General features: G+C 47.2%; 2 protein-coding genes across 2 annotated transcripts; both read right to left on the bottom strand.

Annotated features, from left to right (window-relative positions):
• Positions 1-2,290: 2,290 nt before the first annotated feature.
• PEX10 (peroxisomal biogenesis factor 10) lies at positions 2,291-13,949 on the bottom strand. The gene is made up of 6 exons (XM_077250075.1): positions 13,816-13,949; positions 9,530-9,610; positions 8,580-8,986; positions 6,794-6,969; positions 6,230-6,365; positions 2,291-4,953 (listed from the first exon to the last, which is right to left on the bottom strand). Exons 1-6 carry the CDS (start codon positions 13,925-13,927, stop codon positions 4,885-4,887), a joined length of 981 nt encoding a protein of 326 aa, XP_077106190.1. The 5' UTR covers positions 13,928-13,949; the 3' UTR covers positions 2,291-4,884.
• Positions 10,060-11,443, bottom strand: ACTRT2 (actin related protein T2). Its single transcript, XM_077250074.1, has one exon. It carries the CDS (start codon positions 11,245-11,247, stop codon positions 10,138-10,140), a length of 1,110 nt encoding a protein of 369 aa, XP_077106189.1. The 5' UTR covers positions 11,248-11,443; the 3' UTR covers positions 10,060-10,137.
• Positions 13,950-14,778: the final 829 nt, after the last annotated feature.

Below are 14,778 nucleotides of genomic sequence, written 5' to 3'. Positions count from 1 at the left end.
GAGTTATCCGTGTCCGTGTGCTCACGTGGCACATCAGTGTGGCAGCCATGTTCCGACTGAGGACCACACGGACCGTGCAGGAGACAGCGCTAGAGTTAAGCGCTGTCCCCTGCTTTTGGTGCTGAAGCCGGCATTCATTCCTCCCCAGCAGCGTTCGCTGGAGAGAAGGAATGAAAAAAAAAAATCTGTTTTTTTTATATTTTTTTTGTTAAAAATAAAGATCGGGGTCACCTCCCGCTTCCCACCCCATGCGCCCGCCCGTTTGCATTAAAATACTCACCCAGCTCCCGCGATGCCTCCTCTCAGCGCCGCAGCTTGTCCTGTATGAGCGGTCACGTGGTACCGCTCATTACAGGGATGAATATGCGGCTCCACCTCTAGGACAAGCAGCCGGCGCAGAGAGGAGGCATCGCGGGAGCTGGGTATCTCTGCAAGCGGGCGGGCGCACAGGGGGTGGGGAGGTGACCCCCAAACTTTATTTTTAAAGAAAAAAAAAGCAAAACGTCATTTTTCATCTCTTCTGTTCTGCAAGCGCTGCTTTCAGCCGAGCAGGACAGAAGGGATGAATGCCGCCTTCAGCACCACAAGCAGGGGGGACAGCGCTTACTGTAGCGCTGTTTCTCCTGCGGGCGGTACGTGCACACGGAGGAGAGTGCACACTGTTCTCCGTGTGCACGTGTGTGGCACGTTTTGCGGACCGTGCTGCCGGAGAAAAACGGACATGTCTCCGTGTTTTGCACACGGACACACAGTCCGTGAAAACACAGAGACACAGTCCGTGAAAACACGGAGACATGTGCATAGACCCATTCATTTGAATGGGTCTACGTGTGTCAGTGTCTCCGGTACGTGAGAAAACTGTCAGTACACGTATCGGAGCCACTGACGTGTGAAACCGGCCTCAGGCATCCATGGTGACGACCACTCCTAGTGACAGTTGTTAGTAGTTATAACCATGGATACCCAACTACTGCAATGCCCTGCACATGGGGTAAGCAATTAGAGGTCTTTGTCAATATTATCACACGTACTACATACTGGGTCTGGGTCTTTGCAGATGGGGAAGATCTTCAATCCTTACCTTGTAACACAATGCTGCCTGCTTCCATAATTAACACCACTTCTGTCCGCAGGTGGAAGTGCAGTGGAGCCGCAGTACCAGACACAACCAGTAGACAAGAGTGGCGCACTTTCTACATGCACATGCGTTTTTCCTTCACTTATACAACATTATTTAATATATACAGTGTGTAATAAAAAAATATATATTTTTTTTTTTAGTCCAAAATGAAATTAAAATATCTATAAATCATTGGTTGAGATTTTTGGAAAAACTTCCTTTCCTTGCCATTCTTGTTCCCTAGGAACAGTATTGGCGTCCTGTATCTATGCATTCTTGGCCCCCGCTGATGTTTGCTACGGGCCCCTTATACCTCTACCCTATTGATATTTATCCCCCCCAATACCAGCAGGATCGGGGCAGACTTGTTGGCTATTCCAGTACCTTTTCATACAAATAAGATGCCCCCAATTCGCCTGTTTTCTTCGTGATTTGTTTAGACGTAACGCAGCTAAAAAAGATGACGATGAACCTTATTAACCCCAGAGGCCGAATGAGAACATGACGGCACGTCGCCTTTCATGGATCTAGTGTTAAAACGGGCAGGGGCTGGAATATTTAAGGTGCATGGAGGATGGGGGGGTTGAGTCCATATTGAATTTGTTATAATAAATGGCCTGATAGTAAAAATTTTAACTTTATTCAAACGTGGAAGGCAATTTGTTACCCCTGATAACATGGCAGCTACTGGGGGGGAATGTTGGGGGTTAAATTGCTTTCATGTCACATGGAAATGTCAAGAAAAAGAAATTGCAGGTTTTGAAAAACCTTGATGAAAGGGACAATTTTTTTTTTTTTAAATATTTTATAATCCTGGACAACCGGTAAATTGACATTGCAAAAATCCTTCCAATTAACCTCGACTAATCCTCCCAAAAAACGATGGAATGTAGTTTATTTTCTATAGGTTCATAGAAAACTCTTGGCTCGCCCCCGCCGATCTTTGACCAATCGTGGAGTTAGTACCGGTCTTCTATAAAGCCTAGGTATTGGAGGTTAAACTGCCGAAGCAGGAAAATCCGGATAAAATCCTCCTAAAGACGCATTGACTCATCTAAAAGTGCCAGATCCATGATAATTACCCCCCCCCCCCCCCCCACGACGCGCGTTTGTCCCTTATGTTTACAGCCTGTAATAGGAGGGGTATAAAATATACACTGGACGCTCAAATCTGCAAATAAGTTTTATTCAAACAGTATTAATACAATTAAATATTGAATCTTTCATTGCAAAATATAATTACGATAAGTTAGAAAGACGGTCAAACTTCAATACCGAGTCTAGGGTCTTTAGGTCGGGTTCACGCAGGACATCAGCACTCAAAACGCCGAGAGGAAAAGCCGAGACCTTAGGTCTGTATCACACGTGCAACATTGGCAGGGCTCCTGCTCCGAACTGATCAGTCTCCTATACAGGGTTCAGGTCAGGAGGCCACGACCGTAGTTGGGAAAGCATGCCGCCATTAATATCCCAGCGGTAAATGCTCTAAAGTTTGCAAGTCTGGACATTGTCAATCTCCCACTTGCTATGTATGAAGTTTTGGGTTAGACAAACTCGTCCTGTGTGAACACGACCTTACTAGACTTTTTTTGTATTAATCACATTATTAAATCACAGTTTATGTAGAAATATCAGAAACAGAAGTGAATTTGGCAGCGGCCGGCCCAGATCTCGTCGTCAGTGTGCACATTATTAGTGTACGGGATCTTTACACCTCAGTCAGTGCTATACATCCTTGTGAGACGGCGGACATGGCCGGCCGAGAAGACTACGACTCCTGATCGGACAGCAACGCGCCATCATTTCCAAATCCCCTTAGCATTGGTGTATCCCTTAAAATAACCGTCTGCACAGTGCGATCAATACTTTCCTACCATCTGCAGTAGTTCACATGCAAAACTAATCTAAACTCTGTAGATAATCTCAGATTTGGACTACAACTCCCATCATGTCCTGTAAAATGTTTTCTAATCAATGAGTTTAATAGGGTTCATGCTCAAGTGATGGTTAGAGCAAAAAAAAATAATTATCAGATTTGACAATACAAACTACATATATACATAGACCTGAGGAGGCTGCTGGAGTTACTTTGAAAATCCATGTCAGGATGTCTGTATAATACGGATATTACAGCGAATCTGGCTAAAGAATAAGAACTCGTGAATCCAAATGTATTCAGTCTCTGAGCACACAGTCACTCTGAGATGGATTATAAAAAGTAAGTACACCAGTCTAATCAGGTCCCAGAGCTACATAGCATCATATGCATTTTTCATTGTGACAAATCCACTTTAAAAGGGAACCTGTCAGAAAAAAAGTGACATTTACCTGCAGCCACAGTAGTAATCAGCGGATAAAATAGTTTTAGGGCTCATGCAGACCCCCGTGGATCTTGGTCTGAGCATGTTTTTGTCTGAGGGTTTCCTGACCCCCCAACTCGACAACCTCACAGGCATTATTACGCTGTCTAGATCAGATTGTGAGCCCCCCCTTGGACAGACCGTGATCCACTGGAAGAGCCATTAAACATGTTCTGCTAATTGGAAGTGCAGCTTCAGGGAAGAACACAGTTAATATTCTCCCTGCAGCTGCTCACTTCCAGTCATCAGGGCAGGGCAGTGAACACTACATAGTGAGTGCGTGCGCCCCCTGCTCCTTGTCAGTCAGTGAGCGATCACAGCGCCATCACAGACAGGAGGGGAGCGGGTGCAGGGAGAATATCACTTTATTTCCTCCCTGTATCTGCACTTCGATAGCGCTGCTGCAAGTGTAACATGGTATTGACCTGCAGATCATCACTACGGCTGCAGGTTAATGCATTTGTTTTTTCCTGGACAGGTTCCCTTTAAATGCCTTTTAAGCCTCAATTTATTTATTTTTTAGATTTCTGGGCGGAGAAACACTATGTGCATTATGTGTACTTGGAAGAGAGCAGACAAGGAAACATTTCTCTTCCCACCTGGGGGGGGGGGCTTATGGCTGCAGCTCGAGGACATCAGGTGCCATCATAAAGACATCTCATGACTCAGGAGGCAAGGAAGATACACGGAACAACAGATCGTCACATGCACTACATGAGCAGACATCATTTATGGCCTCAGGATAAAGTGGATTTTGACTTATTAATTAAAGCTCAGGCTACATGGTGACTTCACTGCCCATTAATTCCTATGGAAAAACAAAAGTTACAATTAAGGTTTTAACTATTGAAAACTTCCAGCGCAGTTGACACTATCGGACAACTTTTGGCACGTACTAACCACCATGATGTACCTCGTCGAAGCCGCTCAGATTCTTGTATTTACCCATTTTTCTTCCAATTTTAAAAACTGACCGTTTACTTCCTGCATAACAAGTCCCAACTGACACGCGTCACGGTCACGAGATAATCAACATGATTGACAATCTTATAGTAAGTGAGCTGCTAAACCATACCCTATAAGTGACAGCAGGTGGCGACAGAGTCCAGTTCTCTGCAGTCATCCAGCCGAGGGTGCGAGGACAGATAAGACACTGTCACCTGCGTCTGGGCACACGGCACACACGAGTCTTACACAAAAGGTGCATTAAATTCCTATATGTCCCATAGTACAGTATTAGGACGGCAGATCCTGTAAACCACAGACTGTTAGTTTGGCCTGGAACTAGTAGTTGTGCTTTTTTTTAGGTAACGGGTTAGGAAGCGTTAACCCTAAATATGGCTGCTTGAGAAGACGACCGGTGGTGAAGCCCTTGATGTTGGAGGAGGAGTCATCAGCGACAAGTCATCGGTAGTGCCGCAGGTAGACCAGCTTTTGTGGATGAAACTTCTCCCGGCACAATGGGCATTCTGCCTGAAAATGGAGCTTGGATAAGATAAGTACATACTTATAGGGTCCTCCCCTCCCCCATCATAAATGGTATTGTAAATACAAGCAATTTTGTAATTTACGGCTTATTAAAATTTTCATCTGTTCTTGAGATATTAACACTTTTCTGGTTGCCTGGGAGACCGACCACCGCTGCTAGGCGGCAGAACATGTGCAGTTCTTACAAGACAAAGGTGTCTTCTCATCATAATCATATGATAAATCAACAGGATGTGCCACAAGTCACATACTCGGCCATTTCAGTAACTTCCAGAGAAATTAATGGAGACAGCCATGTACATCCTCATACACTTGCCGCCTAAATGACCATCTCACCAGGTGGGATGGGGGTCCGAAGACAGCAGTCCCACTAGCATCACAGATTTACAATACAATGCCTCAATATACAGTAGATCACACAGGATCCACTATTCACAATAGGTGATGTCACAGCTCACCTCCTGTACAATGACTGATAACACCTCTATATACAGTAGATAACACAGGATCTACCATTCACAATAGGTGTTACAGCTCACCTCCTCCTGTACAATGACTGATAACACCTCTATATACAGTAGATAACACAGGATCTACCATTCACAATAGGTGTTACAGCTCACCTCCTCCTCCTGTACAATGACTGATAACACCCCTATATACAGTAGATAACACAGGATCCACCATACACAATAGGTGATATCACCGCTCACCTCCTCCTCCTGTACAATGACTGATAACACCTCTATATACAGTAGATAACACAGGATCCACCGTTCACAATAGGTGATATCACAGCTCACCTCCTCCTCCTGTACAATGACTGATAACACCTTTATATACAGTAGGTAACACAGGATCCACCATTCACAATAGGTGATGTCACAGCTCACCTCCTCCTCCTGTACAGTGACTGGTAACACCTCTATATATACAGTAGATAACACAGGATCCACCATTCACAATAGGTGATATCACCGCTCACCTCCTCCTCCTGTACAATGACTGATAACACCTCTATATACAGTAGATAACACAGGATCCACCATTCACAATAGGTGATGTCACAGCTCACCTCCTCCTCCTGTACAATGACCAATAATTAGAGTTGAGTAAAACGATTTGCAGGACCCCAATTCAGTGGCTGCATCGGTAGTACATAGTCGTCGGACCAGGGTTCGGGACACATACAGCCCCTCTGTGCTTCGGTAAGAAGTGAGGGACTGTAGGTGGATAAGTACAGGTATTCCCGATCGCTCACCTTCGTGTTACACCACTCAGTGATGCACTCCCAGCAGAAGAGGTGCCCACAGGGGGTCGCCGTACTGCGCCGCCTGTGCTCCAGGCACAACGTGCATTTTGAAGGACGCTGGTACGTCTTCTCATGTGCTGGAGCTCTAGGGGCATAGAGAAAAACATCAAAGTGTTATTTGGGCCTTTCCATTACCGCTATAGACTGATCCTGAAGAGTATTATGTGCATCTGCAACATGGGACCTAAAGCTGGCCAGACTCGGAGTCAATGGTGCGGCTGAGAGCTGCCCGGACCTCAGGAACTGGGAAAATGCAGTCATAGAAAATAATCAAATGTGGACCTCTTCATCCAGCTCTATAGCCATGAGAAGACCCCCACCAATCCTGAGAACAGGGGTCCCATAGCCCACTGTCAGGGACAGTAGGACACAGACCCCCAATGATACAACTATCCATCCTGTGGATGGGCGATAAACATATTTAGTAGGAAAACCCTTAACTATTGAATAAAGGAAGGAAGCACACGACAGGCAGCGGACAGGGGTCTTTACCTCTGATAACGGGGTCTTTACCTCTGATATGACATCCGTCGGTGCACTTTGAACTTCTGCTGCACCTCCTGCTTCTGCTGAACGCTCTGCAGCTGCACGAAGACCAAAAGCAGGAGATGAACCACGGACACTGCCCCAAGGAGACTGTAACTCTTGCGCACAATTCCGTCGTCCCCCGGTGATCCGCGCACTTGGAGCTGTTGGAGAAAACAGGAATAAATTGCAATTTTATAATCTGGAGTCTGCACCAAAAACCCCAAGTGGATCATTGTCCCCCTACAAATTTACCAATGGAAAAAAAAAAAACAAAACCCAAAAATATTCTATGTGTCAAGAAAATAGACTACAAGGCCATTCAATGCCAACACAGAGTGGCACACTGCCATATGATATCCTAGCACTTTATTAGAGGGGTTGTCTTCTCTGATAAAACCTATTTCAGAATGCATCATTTCCCTTTCTCCCTGGCATAAAAAAAGTAGAATTTAAGTTGTGGTCAGCCAGGGATTTCCCCAGTGAGTGGCATATTATCTGGGGGTCCTAAGAGGGGAAACCCCTTTCTATGATGTCCTCATGTTCTAATAGGGTACACTGACAGTGGTGGTCTACACGAGATCAGACCATAATCCAGTTGCTCGATGACCACATACATTGACGGTGGTGGTCTACACGACATCAGACCATAATCCAGCTGCTCGATGACCACGTACATTGACGGTGGTGGTCTACACGACATCAGACCATAATCCAGTTGTTCGATGACCACGTACATTGACGGTGGTGGTCTACACGAGATCAGACCATAATCCAGCTGCTCGATGACCACGTACATTGACGGTGGTGGTCTACACGAGATCAGACCATAATCCAGCTGCTCGATGACCACGTACATTGACGGTGGTGGTCTACACGAGATCAGACCATAATCCAGCTGCTCGATGACCACGTACATTGACGGTGGTGGTCTACACGAGATCAGACCATAATCCAGCTGCTCGATGACCACGTACATTGACGGTGGTGGTCTACACGAGATCAGACCATAATCCAGCTGCTCGATGAGCACGTACACTGAAAGTGGTCTACACGAGATCAGACCATAATCCAGCTGCTCGATGAGCACGTACATTGATGGTGGTGGTCTACACGAGATCAGACCATAATCCAGCTGCTCGATGAGCACATTCCTCGACAACTTCAGCTAAGAATTTAAAGGGTTATTCTCTTCTTCATATACATGGCTATAGTCGGACAGAGCTCGTAAACACAAACAATATTGCAATTTACTGCTTATTAAAATGTTTAGCCGTTCTTCAGATTTTAACACTTCTTTACAGCTTGTTGCCTTGGAGACCGACCACCGCTGCTAGACAAGAGAACATGCACAGTGCTTACAATCCCCTTTTCCATTGAGCTTATAAGCATGAAACTGACCGGGATTGCTGGAGTGCAGTTAGTGCCTAATACCGGCCAGCTTCAGTGGGGGGGGGCCTTACGAGGTAGATAGCAGCGTTGGTCGGTCTCCTAAGCGACAAGCTGTAAACCAAAGAAGAAAAAAAAAGTTCATATCTCAGGAATGGCTGAAAATTTTAATAAATAGTAAATGGCAAAAAGACTTGTTTCTACAAGTACTATCCCTGCGTATCCATCTTTAAGGAACGGGAATAATCCCTTTAAATTTGTTTCAATGGGCAGTTTCTTATCTCCACTGATCATGCATGCTAAAGACTTATGCCAGACCCTCATTCTGCCCCCAATATCTGCAGAAGTGACTATATAGAAGTATGGGCATAAGGGAACGACTTACATAGGTGATGCCAGTTATCCTTTTGGCGATATGGTAGAAGGATCCATTCATGTAGAATACGGCCAGATGAAACCTTCTCAGGAAAGTAACACTCTGACGGAATATGTACACCGCCTTTACCAGCGTCCTTTTCTGCTGGTCGGAGAGGGCGGCTATCTTTCGGTGGAACCATTTCCACATCCATGAACGGTGATGGGATCCGGAGGAGAGGCTGCCGTGAGGGACCCGAACGCCATCGATTTCTATCTGCAGCTCGTGTTCCAGACGCACCAGCTCCTTGTCCAGGAGGTAAGGGAACAGGGTGTGACAGCCGATGAGCAGTGCGCGCTGCAGCAAGGACGGCACCTTACGCTTGGAGGAATCCACTTGCACAATATTCACATATTCCTCACCGAGAGTTTGGTAACCTTAAAAAAAAGAAGAAAAAAAAAAAGCGCCTCAGTCATAGCAGGAGATTCATCGACGACGTTTCCCCAGAGAACTGTTGTAAAATTCTTGTGCAAAAACATTGCGTCTTTTAAGCCAGTACTGAGAAGCTCTGCCAAAATGGGCGCCGGAAGGGAGGAATCGTGACTGGACTGGTCGTGAATCCCTACGTTTCCCCCAGAAAAATAAAACTTATACTTGCGATGTCGGCAATGGCTCTCCCAGGGATCACATGACATTATTATGTCACGCTATCCCTGTGGCCAATCAGCATTGGCGCCATTCTCTGCTCTGCAGGGAACCTGGACCGCGGTAAATCAGCCATATCCGACAGTCCCAAGCACAATGAATAGAGCACAGGCCGAGCATGCACAGTTGTGCCATTCAAGAATCCTAATCTCAGGATCCCAGCAGTCAGACCCCATAGTAATCAGCAAGTTATCCCCTATGCCACAAATCTGATTTTTTTTTGGAAACCACTTTTATTCTTTAAAAACTAGCACAAATACTCTTCCAACCCTTACCTGAAAATGTGGTCAGTGTGTAATACGCAAGATCACAAAGGAGTTCTAGTTCTTTTCTCCACTGCAGCCATTTTTTAGCCCCTTCAAGAAAAAAAAAATAAAATATGAATTTCATCCTAAATTCCTCATTTTACCTAAAAGATCCTTTCCAGACTTGTTTGTTGTCAGCCAGACTAATCATCTCTACGAAAAGTCAAAACACTCGAGAACTGTCCTATTACAGAGAACAGAAACCATGAGGTTGGTACAAGCCTGCACAACTTCACACCCCCCGACGTGCGTCGCCGCCGCCCTTCTCCATGCCAAGTGTCTGATCGAACAAGACAACTTATTGGAGAGACTCTTTAAATGGCGTTTTCCCACTAAATACATTTATCTACTGCCCACAGAGTAGAGAAAATTGTATCGCCGGGTGTAGGACCACCATAAAAGTGAAAAAAATGCATCTAGTAGATCAGAACAAGATACTTCTCACCATAATTATTCTTCATTTACACAAAACCTTGGAAAATAAAAACACACAAATCTCATTGTTCTTTTTGGCTTAGTGGTCGTTTATTATCTCTGGTCTGTAGGAGTAAGCTGTGCACGACGACACTCTGCTGTTCTTAGTAGCATTTTCTCAGTAACGCAGAAGGACCGATGTCCATATATTCGCATTTGGTCACCCACAGTTCTCGGAAAGTCTGCAAACTTGAAAGGACGGAAGCCCCCATCCAGACGGCGAATTGCCCATTTTCCTGTAAGACGACATTTACTTTGACCCCGTTTGGCACCATCGGTAGAATCTCTTCGAAGATCCGGTGATTGAATCCAGGAATCATGGTGGTCCCACCAGACAAGACGATATTACTGAAGAGATCTCTGCGGACGTCAATGGGGCATTTCATTATTGTGGTGTAGATCATCTCATGCAGGCCGGTCGCCTCTATGCCGATGATAGATGGCTGGAAGAGGATCTCCGGGGCGCGGTAGAGCTGGCTATCTAGGCTTATGGTGTTTCCATCGGGAAGATGGTAAATCTTACTTCCTCCGGTCGTGCCGCATGGGGGGTTCCCATTTAGCTGTATATAGCAAAGATGCTCCTTGATGTCTCTGGCTATTTCTTGTTCCGCGCTACTTACAAAACTATGGCCGACTTCCAAAAGAAGCTTCACAAGAAAATCAGTAATGTCCCAGCCAGCCAGGTTAAGTCTCACCACAGTATTGGTTATAATGCAGCCTTCATAGATTGGCACCATATGGGTGACGCCATGTCCACTATTTACAAACATCCCGGTGGTAGCACCGGAAGAATAGAGCGGCAAGGCGGCTTGTGATGCCACATGGATCCCCGGGACATTAAACCCTTCGAACATGATTTCTGCCATCTTCTTTCGGTTCGCTATAGGACTCAAAGGGGTTTCCGTTAAAAAGACCGGCTGGTCACTGGCCGAGAGGCCAAGTTCATGATTGTACACGTAGCTCCAGATTTTTTCCATGTCATCCCAAGATGTTATAATGCCTCGTTCTACTGGATAGGTTAAGGCGAGGATTCCTCTTCTGGCCTGGGCGTCCTCTCCAATATAACAAATCTTCTGGTCTATCCCTGTTAATGGTGACCTTACTCGTGGCCGACCCACGACAGACGTAATTACAGATCTTGGGATTGCTTCACCGGAAATTCCAGCCTTGCATAATCCTGAGCCATTGTCAAAAATTACAGCTGGGAAGTCCATCTTTGTTACGTGTTCAATTGGGGAGCCTCAATGACAACTTTAGGAAAAGCGATGCGGCCGGAGAAGGTGGCCGATGGTTAAGGTTCCATGATGAGGGTTGTCACAGGTTCTGGTTGGGTGTCAGAGCTAAAACTCAAGAAGCGTGGTAAAAATCAGTCTCCAAACCAGTGAGAACCTTGGCTGACGTTGTGTCACTGTGACATCACAAATGACCCACCTGCCTGCCCAGAAGCCAAGGCTGGAAGCTGATGATGGAGGTGGGTTTGCTCTGTACAAAAAACACCTTCAGCCCAAACCAAACGTCGCTGTGTAGGTCTTCCGATTCTATCAGCCAAGTGGCGTTTTTTGGGATTCCTGCAGATTTGGTTTGGATTTTTCTGCAAATTTGCAAAAGTGGAAATCCGCATAAAGAATTGTAATATGTATGCCCGAATTTGATGAAATGGCACCGGCTTAGCTGGCCCTGTATAAGGCGGACTGCGTGTTACATCCTCTCAATGATGCACAATGCTATAATAATATCAGTAGGAGAGATCCACTAATCGGAGCACGAGCGATCACCACCAGGGACACTATGCGACTCCTCCGGCCACTCCATGAAGAACATTTCGTGTTGTCCTGCAGCACAGGGGGCTCATCAGACTACTTAAAAGGAAGGTATGAAAAACCCACAGACTGAATAACGGATGTATACAGTAATGCTGGAATTAAGGGAACAGGACAATATAATCCGTGCACTTACATGTATACCACGTGCTCTGCTGCAGTGTCCCCACCGGCCCCTGCCACCCCTGGGTGGGAACATTACAGCAGAGCATGTGGTATAAATGCAAGTGCACGGATCTAACCCCACTCATCTGCACGGTCCATTTTTTACGTTTTGTGTGAACGAGTCCTAATGGGATTTTCTTGGGATGTTTTAGTAGAAATATAAAAAGTTTCACATTCCGGTACCAGGCACTGTAAACCATGCGCATCAGCTGAGCTCTGCTGCAGTACCACACACAGCCTGTGGACAGGGGTGGAGCTGTTCATGGAAGGAAGCCGCCATGTTTTTCAATTACACTTACAAAGTAATCAATGAGGAGGAGGTCGCATCATAAAGGGGATGCCCAGGATATAACAAGAGAAAAGAAAAAAGCAACAGGTTTCTTTTATGTGGGGCCTCATCCATATCGGGAGGGGGGTGCACTTACTTAGACTGACACTTCATGCGCCCACCAAAGCCTAAACTGGACGATCCCGTCACCAAAACTTGTACAAGTCATGTGAGTGCGACAAGCGGGGCCTGTACTGCAGGTGACGACAACATACACATTGTATGCAGGGGACTAGAAGTCACAGAAAGTCCTCTTGAAATTAGTCAAGAGTCCTGTAGTGACATATGACAGAGCACTGCAAGCTGGGGCTTGTAGTCCCACACCACGGAGCGAGCGCACTGGGGCTTGTAGTCCCACACCACGGAGCGAGCGCACTGGGGCTTGTAGTCCCACACCATGTAATTAACATGCAGCATGCTGAGACTTGTAGTGCAACATATATTGAGCGAACAACAGGCTGGGACTTTGTATTTCTACACCACATAGCGAGAGTGTGCGACATGCTGGGACTTGCAGTTGAACATCATGTAGTGCACACAGCATGCTGGGACATGTAGTTCTACAGTAGCGCGCAGCACGCTGGGACATGTAGTTCTACAGTAGCGCGCAGCATGCTGGGACACGTAGTTCTACAGTAGCGCGCAGCACGCTGGGACATGTAGTTCTACAGTAGGGCGCAGCACGCTGGGACATGTAGTTCTACAGTAGCGCGCAGCACGCTGGGACATGTAGTTCTACAGTAGCGCGCAGCACGCTGGGACATGTAGTTCTACAGTAGCGCGCAGCACGCTGGGACATGTAGTTCTACAGTAGCGCGCAGCACGCTGGGACATGTAGTTCTACAGTAGCGCGCAGCACGCTGGGACATGTAGTTCTACAGTAGCGCGCAGCACGCTGGGACATGTAGTTCTACAGTAGCGCGCAGCACGCTGGGACGTGTAGTTCTACAGTAGCGCGCAGCACGCTGGGACGTGTAGTTCTACAGTAGCGCGCAGCACGCTGGGACATGTAGTTCTACAGTAGCGCGCTGGGACGTGTAGTTCTACAGTAGCGCACAGCACGCTAGGACGTGTAGTTGTACAGTAGCGTCCAGTACGCTGGGACGTGTAGTTCTACAGTAGCGAGCAGTACGCTGGGACACATAGTTCTACAGTATTGCGCAGTACGCTGGGACGTGTAGTTCTACAGTAGCGAGCAGTACGCTGGGACACATAGTTCTACAGTAGCGTCCAGTACGCTGGGACGTGTAGTTCTACAGTAGCGCCCAGTACGCTGGGACGTGTAGTTGTACAGTAGCGAGCAGTACGCTGGGACACATAGTTCTACAGTATTGCGCAGTACGCTGGGACGTGTAGTTCTACAGTAGCGAGCAGTACGCTGGGACACATAGTTCTACAGTATTGCGCAGTACGCTGGGACGTGTAGTTCTACAGTAGCGCGCAGCATGCCGGGACCGGGCTCTCCTCACCTGTGAACGCCTGGAAGGCCTCATGTGCCCGGACTTTTAGGCCGCCCTGGAACTGCTCGTCCTTCTGGCAGCTGCGGATGAGCTGGGGCTGGTTGGCGGCAGTAAAGGCCATGACAGCTCCGCGCCCCTCATTCCCCGACACCACCGACCACCGAGGGCTTTACCGACGTCAGCACGTCACGTGGCGAGACAAGTCACATGTCGGGCAGCAGGTGGGCGTGGTCAGTGGTGATGCGGAGAGTCGGGGCAGGGAGCGGCCCCGTCAGTGGTGACAGCTGAGCTCCGGGCTGGTCATGTGCGGCTCCGTGCACAAATGCCGGACTCTGCACCGTCCTATTAAAGGCAATGGGACCTTTAACTTGGAAAGGTGACGATTACAGGGCCATAAAATGTCAGTGTTCGAACTGCAGTGTTCAGCCTGATCCCAGTGTCGGCTGTCCCTGTTGTGGGAGCGTCTCTCCCAGTAATACAGGCTGCACCACAGATCAGCACAGCTTCTATCCTGCACCTACTTCCCCATGTGCTTTCCTCTAGGTCCCCGGTTTCCATGATGGCGTTGCTGGTGTTCGGATGGGCTGACGTAGGGAGCCCCTCTCTATGGCGGACCACTTAGGTATCTCAGGTCCTGCATTAATTGACCGTGGCATCTAGGTAACGAGGGCGCCCTCCGGGTTTACTCACAACGGACCTCTACTTTCGCTGCTAATCAGGATCACTAATCGCTAATTTTGCAGCTTGATAATATTGAAACCGTACCTGATATATCATTAAACACTGCAGTAACATCACGGTTTTGCTGCTTTCTTCCCCCTAAAGGTAAATGTGCTTTTGCACATAGTTTAATACATCCAGGAGCCGTAGATTGCCGTCCACTCTGGTTCGGTAGGCAGGTTCCTATTCATCAGCATTCTGCCAGCACTACAGGTGCTGGATTCACCCTTTCCCAATATGCATTGCCCCAAA

Source organism: Ranitomeya variabilis, chromosome 4, assembly GCF_051348905.1.
Source record: "Ranitomeya variabilis isolate aRanVar5 chromosome 4, aRanVar5.hap1, whole genome shotgun sequence".
Taxonomy (NCBI): domain Eukaryota; kingdom Metazoa; phylum Chordata; class Amphibia; order Anura; family Dendrobatidae; genus Ranitomeya; species Ranitomeya variabilis.
Note: the sequence above shows the minus strand (reverse complement) of the source record. Positions and strands in the feature narration are given on the sequence as shown.

Excerpts from the sequence above, each read along its gene's own strand:
- ACTRT2 (XM_077250074.1), bottom strand. The coding sequence starts at position 11,247 with ATGGACTTCCCAGCTGTAATTTTTGACAATGGCTCAGGATTATGCAAG.
- PEX10 (XM_077250075.1), bottom strand. The coding sequence starts at position 13,927 with ATGGCCTTTACTGCCGCCAACCAGCCCCAGCTCATCCGCAGCTGCCAG. Across the intron at positions 8,987-9,529 it reads CACACTGACCACATTTTCAG|GTTACCAAACTCTCGGTGAG; the intron begins GTAAGGGTTGGA and ends CTTTTTTTTAAG. Across the intron at positions 4,954-6,229 it reads CTGAGTGGTGTAACACGAAG|GCAGAATGCCCATTGTGCCG; the intron begins GTGAGCGATCGG and ends CTCCATTTTCAG.